Genomic DNA, 11,739 nt, shown 5'->3' with positions numbered 1-11,739 from the left:
CACTTACAACATGAAATGAGATTAATTTAAATAAAAAGACCAACCAGAACTTTACCCAAATAACGCAAACCCACAGAAGGAAATATACCACATTGATTTCATTCCATTGCTCCATTATGTCAAATCTTGTGTGGAGATCTTGCAGCCTTTCAATGTACTGATGCACTTTTGCTTAAATAAATAACAGATATCACTTTTTTGTAATGTCAAGCTATTTATTAAGGCATTCCTAAATATACTAATACAGTTGGCGCAGTCGTGTTGTCAGTAAAGCGTTGCCCTCCCAACCAGTGACGTTGCATTCTATTGGTCAGGACCTCCATTGAGACAGCCCGTTTAAATCTTGAGTTCGTGGGAACGTTCACCTTTGAAAACCATCACCCGGTCTACAAAAAGCAAAACTGTGTTGAAGCTTGTTCTGCTAAGTCAATTAGTGCAGTCTTTTGGCTGTGCAGCATAAATTGAGATTAGAGAGATTAGGCTGTAATGCTTCCTCGCCAATGTCCGAAGCGTCCAACTTGGACATCCCCCCCCCCCGTCGCTCTCGCTGCTTTGTCTCATCCATTCGCTCTCTGGACCCATCGCCTGCTGCCATGAAGGCTCCTTTTGTCCTGCTGCTGGTGCTCTCTCTGGCCAGCCACAGTAAGTTTTGATCACATACGCCAATTGCTAAGAGGTCAAATCAATTTCCATTTGTCATAGCTCAAGTCTTTTGGATAATATCTTTTTCTTGAACAACATACCGTTTTGGGGGAATGCCCCACAAATGCTCGATAGGGTTTAAATCAGTTTGTGATCATGTGTCAGTGAGACTGCATGCTAAGTTTGAAATCAGGTGTTCTCCCCTGTTCTGTCTGCAAAGGCGCTGCCCTCAAATGCCACACATGTGCAGCATCCAGCGAGGATGACTGTGACAAACAAGGCTCCGCCTCCTGCCCGCAGTATGCTGATGCCTGCGCCACCATCACCGGACCCCGTCAGTACAATACGCAAGTCACGCATACACCTGAAAAGTCGGGCTGAGTTAGGAATGTCGTAGTTAACCAATGTATTTTTCTTGGCTGTATATGGATGATGTATGTTGTTTCTTTTTTGAGGTGCCCTGTCAGATTTCAGTTTACATGTGTTGCCATGTCAGTCTAGTCAGCCCAGGAACTTCAGAATAAGCGTGCTGGCCTATGTTACTTACACTATTTTAGCAATTGGACCTTTTTTTTTTTAACCAATTAGATCTTAAATTTGATCAGGTAAGTGACTAGTAGTAATCAACACACATAAACACAGGAAATGTAATAATTGGCATCTGTGGTGAGTATGATGCATCTGATGACAGCGTCCTCCTTTAGAGAATCTTGAACAAGGAACTTTGTGCGACTTTTCTTCTTACAGACACGGTGCTCAAGTCGTGCACCTACAAGGCTTTTTGTGACAAAGCTCAAGGCAGCAACTCTGGAGCCAAGATGGAGTGTTGTTATGGCGACAACTGTAACGGCCCACACAGGAGCCACAGTCAAGGAGACCAGCACCACAGCGGCGCGGCAACTCCATCTTGCAGCCCGGTCCTGCTGCTCAGTGCCGTGCTCCTGCGTCTAGCCGTTAGCTACGTGTAAACACTCTGACGCCACTGTTTATTGTATTCGCCTACAGTAATTCTCTTTTATTACACGATCCATCAGTTCAACCCCCAGCTGTTTCTACAGTGCCCCACTGAGATTTTTACAACCTCTTGAATGTTAGGATGAGCTGCTGCATTCCTCTGGTTAGGCATTTGAATAAAAAAAAAGTGGTTATTTTTAATGACAGCCTTTCAAGCCTAGTTGGTTCATTGTTACCACCACAAGGTTGTTTCCACTCACAATTGTTGGGCTCTTTGGATTTTAATTTTGAGCACACAATAAGATTATGTTGGATTTTTGTCATCGGCTACTACCCCTGCCTTTTGCTGTCGACCAGTTTAGGGTGGTCCCGCCACGCTGAAGATTGTCAGTTTGGAGAATGTATCAGACTTCGCATTAATAGTACCCAAGAAAAACATCTCATAAACCCAATTCCAAACCAGCTACAGTCTTGAGTTGATAATGAATAAGTGGATGTTTTTTTTTTTCCTTCGTGATATTGCTGTCATACTGTGTTTAGTGCTTTAATTGTTTTTGTTTTGTGTCCGCTTGTGTAAATAAACAATATAGTGACAACCATACTTTTCTACACATTTGACTACATTATGCATATTGTGACATTTACAGTTCAACTCCTGATGCAGAAAGGCATGAGGACAGTCAAAGACATGCAGGAGAGGCAATTCAAGGTTCTGTGGAAAGGATGCAACATCAACTTGAAGTGACAGGATATGAACTCAGTGAGGTGGATCTATGGCTCCAATCTGGTCATATGATGTGCTGTCACTTCCTCTTTGCTGAAGATGAGCCTTAGTCCAACCCCGGCACGTAGCCCGCATCAGATGTGTACAAACGATCAAAGGTGTAATTCGAGAGTGTTTTGAAGAGCATTTTAACCTCATGACTCAATCTTTCATCATCCCATACAGATGAAACCTAAAACACACATTTCAAAGTATACCAAACGCAAATTCAGTGTATTTTTGACGCAAGTTTCAAAAATTTTGTTTATTTGTTTATCTATTTATCTTTCAAAGTGTCTTTATTTTTTGTATTTAAGTTTGACCTATGAAAGTTTACGCAATACAGATTTTTTCCATGCATTATAATTTAGAACTTTACCCTTAATTCATAAATATCACTAAATAAATAAATAAATAAATAAATAAATAAATAATAATAATAATTTGCTGATTTATTATTTCAAAGTTCTGTGCTAGACAATAAAATCAGGGCCAATTTAGAATCTGCACAAAAATCATGTAGAAAAGTTTGCTTGCCTCTGCTGTTAAAAATCGTAGAGAAAATTAGTTGACCAGTGCAATTGGGCCAAAATGAATTATTTACAACAAACATATTTTTCATCCTTTATTTCTTTCTTCCTTTTTTTTGCCCTCGACGTATCATGACAAACAGAACAAGCACCTGCTCTTCCACTAGATGGCAGAAGCTTTGTACATATTTGTTTATCCATTTGTGATTTGTATTTGGTTGATTTTTTTTTTTTTTTTTTTTTTTATTCCTAATGTAAAATAAATGACTTGGCTGCAGGTTGGGAAACACTGGAGTGTGTTTGTGCTTGACCTACTTGGGCAGCGTCAACAAACGAGCGCGCACATTGTGCACACTTGGTTAAACTTCCATTACAACTAAAACTGCAGAATGCGGTTATACGGATTACATTATCCAGTGGAAATGGAAGGTCGAGGTTAAAGAACACACAATTTAGTCAAAATGTGTCTGCTAAGTTCCTCATATTGAGGAGGGCAAAGTAGTCGGCGAGGAGGAGGAGGAGGCGGGGGATCACATCCGGGGCTGGTTTTATTCTAATAACGAACCTCCAACCCGGAAAAACGACTAAGAAGCAGACTTTTCTGTTATCGATCACACTGACAAATAGGCAGGACGGCCAGGGGTGCTTTGGTGCACGCTGGACCTCCAAAAAGTTGTTTAGAAAACTTGTTGCCTTCCGACATGTAGGTCTACTGGTGTCGTCGCAAGTGTGCTTCGTAGCGGTCCTGGGAGCTGGTTGTGTTGGGACAAGAGTTTGCGAGGCGGGTAAGTAAGTCCACACAGTGGAACGAATACATTGGCATGACCAGTACGGATTTTTGCGCACATGCATGCGTGGATGTCAGGTGTCGCTGAATACAGTCTGCGTACTGGTGTTCAAAGTTGGAATCATCATCATTACCACAAGTGCCACCATCATTATTCTCATCATCGTCACGTTGTGCATGCATGCGCCAATTCAACTTGAAGTTCCTGTTAGCAAGCCGCACATTTATTGCGATGTTCATGGGAAATCAAGTTGGCAGGTCGATTGACGCAATAGATGCATTCAATCGATCACTTCACCCAGTGCTATTAATGCTTCATTTGACTATTTTAAAGTTGTAGCTACATTGGAACAATTTGGGGAAAGATACTTTTCTGTTCCAAGTGCCCCAGTGCACACAGAAAGGTCCATAAAGCAATGATTGGATGAAGGAACTCCAGTGCTCTGGCCTATCATTGAATTGAAGTCCAAAATATTCAATTAAAAAAAATATTATGCACCCCTCACTAATGTATTCACCACTTTCTGATTAATACTGCATTTGTGGAATATGGATTAAGCAGCAAAATTCACCGTTTTTTTTTTTTGGTCACTTGCTGTCTGTCGGCTGCCAATGACATCACAGTGCCTAAGGGCTCAGGGAACAAAAATGGTTCACCTGTTTTCTGAGTTTGGTCAAGTGCTATTCGCAAACTGATGCCAACCAACTGTTTCGGGGAATTGCCGTTTGGCTCAAAAATGACTTTTTTTCGAATAGCAACTAGTAATTATTCATTTACTAAATGTCACCTGTAACAAAGCATTTCAGTGACGTGATGTCTTAGTCTGAACTCTCGGGGGCACTATTCAAAAGTAGTAACAACAGTAGATGAGAGATGAAGAAAAGTTGTTTGGCTAGATTTCACTGTACATAGAGGGTGGTCTGTTCCCTCTTTGTATTTTGGGGTGGATGCGGCCTTTCGATTGGGACACAGACCCTCTCGTTTCACACCATTGACCTTTGACCTCACAAATATTCTTGAGGTAGACAAACATTCCTAGACACCCGTCAAAATCTTGTTAGAAGAGTAGAGCAAAAACAAGATAGAGAAAAATGTTACCTTTAGCTGAATCAATTAAGCCTCAATAAAGTGCAAATAGTTTGCATTTTTCACAACAAGATTGAGTTGCATTTTAGCGTATCTCTGTTTTCATTGCATCACCTTTGGGCCTTCCTGATTTTGGTTTGATTCGTCCCAGACTTTGATGAGGTCACATGTGCTTCCAGTCAGTAGTCTCACTAAATCTAAGGAGAGGTTGAACAAGTCCTTAAATAAAACAGATGTTTGTGGCTATTATCACTGTTTAGATGAAATATATGTGTCATTCCCCGCATTGACCAAAAATGCCACAACTTCTTCCCTGTTCCTCCCCTTAATGGTTGAACCAGATGTTTTATGATCCTAAAATCTTGTGTGTATTTATGTTTCATGTGTGCCAATGTCCTTGTGTGTCTGACTCCTGCAATGCCATTTTCCTTTTTGGGCTGTTTTTCTGTCCCAGGCTTTGAATATTTTGAGTGTCATTTGAGAAACATTGAAGGAGCATATTCATGAAACTATTTATGGAAATGTTGATCGTTGGTGTCTTCTCACCAGATTGAAAGCAAGACTTTTCCACTTATTCCCGATTGTGTATCTCATGTACTAATTGGCCATAATATAAGATACACTTGGTTTAACAATTTGATAAAATGTCAAACAAACTACATTATAAATTCAGTCTTAACAAATAAAATAATGCTCCGTTTGATACTGTAAGATGTTTTCTCGCATGACATTCAGCACTCTTTGGACTATTTTGTCCTCATTTATTACAATCCATTTTTGCACAAATGAAAACAATTCCACAGTTGAATTTTCTTATTTTCTTTCTCATGTTTTGTTTGGTGAAATCTGAATTCCGCAGTAAAAGCCACCCCTTTCTATCCATGTCAGGGGGGGTGGACATTTTGCCCCTTGCTGTCTACTGAAAACGACAAAACAGTGCCTGAGGGCTCCGCTTGCGAATGTCACATGACCAAATCCAGAAAACAAATGAGCCAAATGCAATATTAATCAGAATAACATGTTCAAAACAGTTGGGGGCACATAGAATTTTTTGTACAGATTTTATTTTGACTTGAGTTCCTCTTTAGAGAGGATGACAACATTAGTAAGGAATCAACTCTTGCCACTCATTTGACTCAGTCCTAAAAACTGTATTTGTGTGTTGGTTGGCTGAGTGAGCGTCATGGCATTGGCCGGATGCTATTGTGTGCTTAACACCATTGAATATCTTCAACGTACCAACGTCTTGGAGGTGAATAACTCGCTGATTCACATGCATAGCATAGTCCTAATGAATACATTTTAGTATCTATGCCACCACCATCAGCGCCAGCCTGGTGTCTGGCCAGTGGAAATGTGTGCAGATCTGGAGCGCACGCTGTAATTTTTGGCTTTGGTGGAGGGCCTCAGCTTCGCTCAGCCTCAAGCACGTCACATGAAAAACTGCTGAGTGGGAGATGCTCGCTGTCTCACTTCCTGTGTGTGTGTGTGTATGTGTGTGAGCTAGAAACCGAGGCCTACTTTTATTCGAAACGCATCTCCCTCGAGTCGTCTTCTTTACACGCATCTCGATTGAATGTGTGTGTGTGTGTGTGTGTCATCCAGTGACATGTGATAGCGGCAGCATGCCGTACGTGGACCGTCTGAACCGCGTGTGTGGATTCCTGGATATCGAAGAGAAAGAAAACAGTTGCCGTTTCCAGAGGCGTTACTTCATCCTGGACACTCAAGGGAATGCTTTGCTGTGGTACATGGACAACCCTCAGGTACTTTTGTGCATCACTGCATGACACAACACACTTGTACAAACAGTCAAAGGAAATGATCAATGTGAGCCCGAGTAACCTTGGACTGTGATCCCATGACGTGGGTGTCTGTGTGTGTTTGTCATTCAGAACCTGCCCAGTGGAGCAAGCTTTGTTGGCAGCGTGAGACTAACCTATATCTCCAAGGTAAACCACCACTGTGGGAATTTGAAATATGCTCAGTCGTCACTAAATAAGGTAGACTTGGACAATTTAATCATAACCATTACAATAGTGGTAAGAAAGAAAAATCAAATGTTAATCGATGACTATTGTGATACTAAATCTGCAATATTTCAAACCTCAACAGTGAATATTTCCGAATGATTGTCTTTGTGTTGAATCCGAATGAAAACATTTGCTAACACGCGTTTTCGTTTGGAAACAATAATCAACCTTTTTGTTTATTTTCTTACATTTTTACGGACCAAAGCATGAACAGATGACCGTGTTTATTCTCTTTGTAAGGACGGAACGTTTGCTATTGGATGCCAATTGAGAGTATGTTGCTATACCTAATAAAATGGCCAGCTAGCAAACAGAAACCACGATCAGAAACAGTCTGACCTATCTGCAGCCGAAACGAATGGTCACATGCAGAGTTGAGATGCAGCAGAGTTGCTGACGAATTCCAGATGTTGACTTCGGCACAGATAATCGCATCTGGCCTCGGTGCTGACAGCTTCTCTCTGGACAGTCACACTCAGAGATATGAACTCCAGAATAACTTCTTTTACTTTTGAAAAATGCTCAAATGATGGGCAAATGGTCAACCGTTCTTTTTTTTTTCTTGACCAGATTTAAATACAGTTTCAGTCATGTCGTTATTAAATGTCCCCAGTTTTTCTGCTGAGTTTATAAGTGAGCATTACTTGAGTCAAACTCGATGAATTTATCTTTTCTGTGTGGGCGACTGGTGGTTTTGTGTTCTGTGAATTTAGAACAGGGTGTTAAAACCTCAAATTTAGTGCTGCTTTGACTTCACAATCCTCATCTTCTCTTTTACCGGGTGCAAAACAGGTTGAGTTGTAATGCATTTTATTTAGAGGCATGTATTTTACAGAGAGTAAAAGACAAACTATAGTGAACAATATAGATGAATGCTTTTGCTGAGTGTGGCTTTCATTGAAACTTATTTTCTGAACCCAAATGACGCATGCTTGACAATGACATTCAGTCTGGTCTACTTTCCTGTCAGGTAAATGAAGCTACTGGGAAGCAGAAGCCAAAGACAGAGTTCTGCTTTGGTGAGTCCGCAGGGAAACACTGAGTCACAGTCACACACTATTATTTATACTTGTGCTAAACTGAGATAAAGAGGTAATAGCTGGGAGGTATGGAACCGCCGTTGATGTATTTCTTTATTTTTTGTGTGTCTGCCCCACAGTCATCAATGCAGTATCCCGAAGGTACTTCCTCCAAGCCAATGACGTGACAGACATGAGGGACTGGGTCACAGCTCTCAACCAGGCCAGCAAGATCACTGTGAGTGTGAAGCAAAGCAAAGCAAAACGCCACATTAGTGTTTCTCCAGTGATCTTTTTCGAGCTTGAGGAATTGATCATGATTTTTGTAGCGACCTTGCATCTTTTGAAATGCTAATAGGGTTTCAACTGCTAGTTTTTTTGGGGTATTATTGCACTTCAGTCCCAACATATTGTTCATTCCTACCCGTGTTGAAAACAGTGGTTATGCCAGTTGCCTCTTCAGCTCAAACCAGTTTGTTCATTTGTCTGACAGCTCTGCTATTAGAAAAGCATTTCAACTGCCACACTGAATGCTTTTCTTTTGCTCTGCCAATTCTCGCTACATCTACAAACGCAGCACGAGTTTACATTCAACTCCCGAGACGAATAAATCACATTTTGCCAGAGATTGAATTAGATTAAATTAATCTCTGATTTATGGGGATATTTTTTTCTTTTTTTTTTTTTTACCGTCAAACATCATTTATGTCTGTTCACTGTGATATAAAAGAAGCTCAGTCTAATCCAGTAGTTATACAGTATCGTATATTATAAAAGTCGTGCTGAGAGAGCTTTGCTTCTTTCATTTGGTGGAATGAGGTTAGCAAAACATTTTCATTTTTTTATGATGACTAAAGGAAAATTGCTGGAGAGAATCAATTCCCTGGGTCGAACTCACCCCTCGCTTTATGAACTATTTAAGCAACGTTTGAAGTTGCATTTTTACACATTTAGTTGACCTATAAGTTAAAAAATAAGATGGGTTCCTTTATAGTCAACTTCTACTCCACTGCAAACAGTTGCAGATTGGACAGGTGTACCTAATATTGTGGCTCGTGCTTTGCAATCAAAAGTACTCCCTTTGTGTGTGTTTGTATGTTTCCAAGTGACATCATTATAATTATTCGCTACTTAGGTTCCCAAGACTGGTCCTACACCTGCAAGATCCGACGTGGCCTCAGTTATCAGTGACACTTACCGAGCTGGGAAGCAGCAAGCATATAAAACAGAGATCCACGGAGGCGTGGTAGTGCACACACCCATCCTGGTAAAATGGTCCGACCTTAAAACTACAACTTGTATGTTAGCAAATACTTTCCGCGTGTCGTTATGGATGAGTCGAACACGCGCTGTCCAAAATCATGTGCTGATAACACGCGGTTGTTTTAATGACACCATCATTACGTTGCAGAATGAGAGCATCAAGCCTGATGTGCTGAGGTTCGGTTACTGTGTCAAACAAGGCAATGTTGTGAGTATACTTTTTTTTTTTTATAAACTACGTTTGAATAGAGGCACTGCATGAGGAACTGGTATGTCATGTGGTGTTTGTTTCAGAGAAAAAGCTGGAAGAGACGTTTTTTTACCCTAGATAACAATGCGGTCAGTTACTACAAGTCCGAGATGGTAAGAGGACAAACATGCATGCGCTGGTTCTCGCAAATCTATCCTCGGTCTGCTTACCTCTGTTGCGCATGTGTGTTTATCAGGACAAAGAGCCTCTGCGAGCCATTCCCCTCAGGGACATTCAGAAAGTTCACGAATGTCTCGTCAAATCGGGGTGAGTCAGTGTGACCGCAGAGTCCAACTCGCCGCCCTTCTCACGTGCTTGTAATAGATTCTAAACACATGCAGTATGTGCTCAGCCAGATAATGCTCTCGCTCATCTTCTCAAGTGTTTTGTACCATAAATGCGCTAGAACAGCTTTTTTGGTATCATTTTTAAAATCCCGTGTTGGAATAATAATACTCCTTGTATTTCTATTGACTAAAGTTGTTTTTGCTAGTTTTGGACCTAACTACTTGGTGAAGCACTAAACTCTACAAATCCCCTCCCTTGTGAAAGTTTATGAGAACAAAATACAAATAAGACAAATATGGAAGCATTTATAATATTATGCAACAATTTGTTTCCATAAGTGAGCTCCTGCAGAGAGACAATCTGTTTGAGATCATCACCGGATCCCGAACCTTCTACATACAGGTAAATTACCACATTGCCTTCAAGCAAAATTGAACATGTCTCGACCACCAAGAAGTAGTTTTGTGCAAAAGTCCGGCAGGTGTTTGGAGATGTTTTCTTGCTACGCTTCGCTACTGAAGTGCAGCACAAACTCAGTATTTAGGATCTTGCGAGGACTGTTTTTGTGAAGCAACCGCAGCCATCTGTTACCATAACAACAAAAACATCCTGTTGATTCCTCCCCAAGGGAGGACAGCTGAGAGAAATGGCCAGCATAAGCACATTTGTTTTTTGTGCTGGAAATAGAGACATGTGTTGTCAAATCAATGGAAGAACAGATAAGAACTATTTATTTTGCCCCAAATTTGAGCATTGTTGGGGTTAAACTGCAAATTAATCTGAACCAAAATTCCATGACATTGTATTATGTTTTGTGTATGTATTGTGTTTTGAATTGACGTGACATGTGACCCTTTCTGTCCATAGACAGACTCTCCAGAGGATATGCATGGTTGGATCAGGGACATTGAGATGAAGATTCAGGATTTCAGAGGCCCTAGCAAGGTAACGGCGTCTTTCAACAATTTGCCTCTCGACTCATTGCCGTAATCTGCCTCATCCTTGGCGAAGGGTCTGTGCTTTTTGTTCTCCGGTGACAATCGAAAGCTTCCACGAGGGATTCATGTGTCGTTTGTCCGTGACAGGGATTTTCATTTAAAAGAGCTTCATCTCTCTATCGGAGTCACAACGCTTCGGCCAGTCGAAGTCACCGTGTCGTCGAGCAGCGGCCGACTCTGGTCAAGTCGTGCTCGGTGGCACCGGGCTGGCAGCCGTGGACGCCTATCCCTGCGAACGGGGCGTCCATCTTGGATGCGGACGACAACGACAGCGCTTTCAGCACCGTGCCCACATTGGCCTCACTCTCCTCCTCCCCCAACTCTTCCTCCACGTCCTCCTCCTCCAACTCTCTCTCCACTCTAAACCCGTGCCCCGGTATGCCTACTAGTGGAATGGGCATCCTCACGGCATCCGGAGACGTGGCATGCGGGCGTCGGAGGCACCGTTCGCAGCCTCAGTCTCACACAGGCTGCATGTTCCCCTTCAGCCTGGATGATGACAGCATCCGCACCACTGATGTCTAGGTTCTGTGGGTTCTATGTGGTTCTTGTTTGGCATCTATATGACTGGTCATTGTGGTATATCCCCCCTACTAACAAGGTGACCCTGTGTCAATGTTATGAATAGCAATGAGGGGCCCCCAGCTGGTTGCAGATGATTTGGGAGCCAAGAGGAACAGTAGCGTTGAATTGTTAGAGGGCTGTTTAAAAAAAAAAAAAAAAAAAAAGGATTCTGTCGTTGGCTTGTGCAACTTCCTCAAAAACTTGAACTTTGATTGTTGGACTGCAGGGCTACAAATGGCACATGCATTTAACCCTTTGCACTTGTCTTCAATTTGACATTCTCTGCAAAAAAAAAAAAAGTTCTCAGCCTGTACTGTATATTTTAGTAGTTCATAGGCCCCCTCTTTTAGCATTCTTTCCGTGATAGACGTGTGACGCAGCGATTGTCAGCGTTCGACAAGCATTTCCTGGCCACAAACGAGACAAGTGAAAGTGTTCAGTCAACTTCAATCTTAAGAGAACAAAGTTCACACAACAGTGTAGATTGAAACATCAGCCATTGCTAAGCAGGAAGTGGTGATTCCATAATGAATAATATAGCCGCTCCATATGGTACTTGAT

General features: G+C 41.7%; 2 protein-coding genes across 3 annotated transcripts; both read left to right on the top strand.

The window, feature by feature from the left end:
- The first annotated feature begins 560 nt into the window (after positions 1-560).
- Positions 561-2,164, top strand: LOC147058067 (uncharacterized). The gene is made up of 3 exons (XM_085909610.1): positions 561-642; positions 836-976; positions 1,390-2,164. The coding sequence occupies exons 1-3, from the start codon at positions 594-596 to the stop codon at positions 1,608-1,610; spliced, it is 411 nt and encodes a 136-aa protein (XP_085765736.1). The 5' UTR covers positions 561-593; the 3' UTR covers positions 1,611-2,164.
- A 1,223-nt stretch (positions 2,165-3,387) lies between these two features.
- On the top strand, positions 3,388-11,366 carry plekha2 (pleckstrin homology domain containing A2). Of its 2 annotated transcripts, XM_085909609.1 has the most exons (12): positions 3,394-3,674; positions 6,369-6,529; positions 6,659-6,715; positions 7,767-7,815; positions 7,956-8,053; positions 8,951-9,082; positions 9,227-9,286; positions 9,373-9,441; positions 9,525-9,595; positions 9,955-10,018; positions 10,484-10,561; positions 10,702-11,366. In XM_085909609.1, exons 2-12 carry the CDS (start codon positions 6,389-6,391, stop codon positions 11,137-11,139), a joined length of 1,257 nt encoding a protein of 418 aa, XP_085765735.1. In that variant the 5' UTR covers positions 3,394-3,674; positions 6,369-6,388; the 3' UTR covers positions 11,140-11,366. The 2 variants fall into 2 exon arrangements, with proteins under 2 accessions (XP_085765734.1, XP_085765735.1); XM_085909608.1 differs by having other exon boundaries at positions 3,388-3,674; positions 8,951-9,286.
- Positions 11,367-11,739: the final 373 nt, after the last annotated feature.

This window comes from Syngnathus leptorhynchus, chromosome 4 (genome assembly GCF_054491065.1).
Source record: "Syngnathus leptorhynchus isolate UIUO chromosome 4, UIUO_Slep, whole genome shotgun sequence".
Taxonomy (NCBI): Eukaryota; Metazoa; Chordata; class Actinopteri; order Syngnathiformes; family Syngnathidae; genus Syngnathus; species Syngnathus leptorhynchus.
The sequence above is the reverse complement of the archived record's forward strand: the minus strand, read 5'-3'. Positions and strand labels throughout refer to the sequence as shown.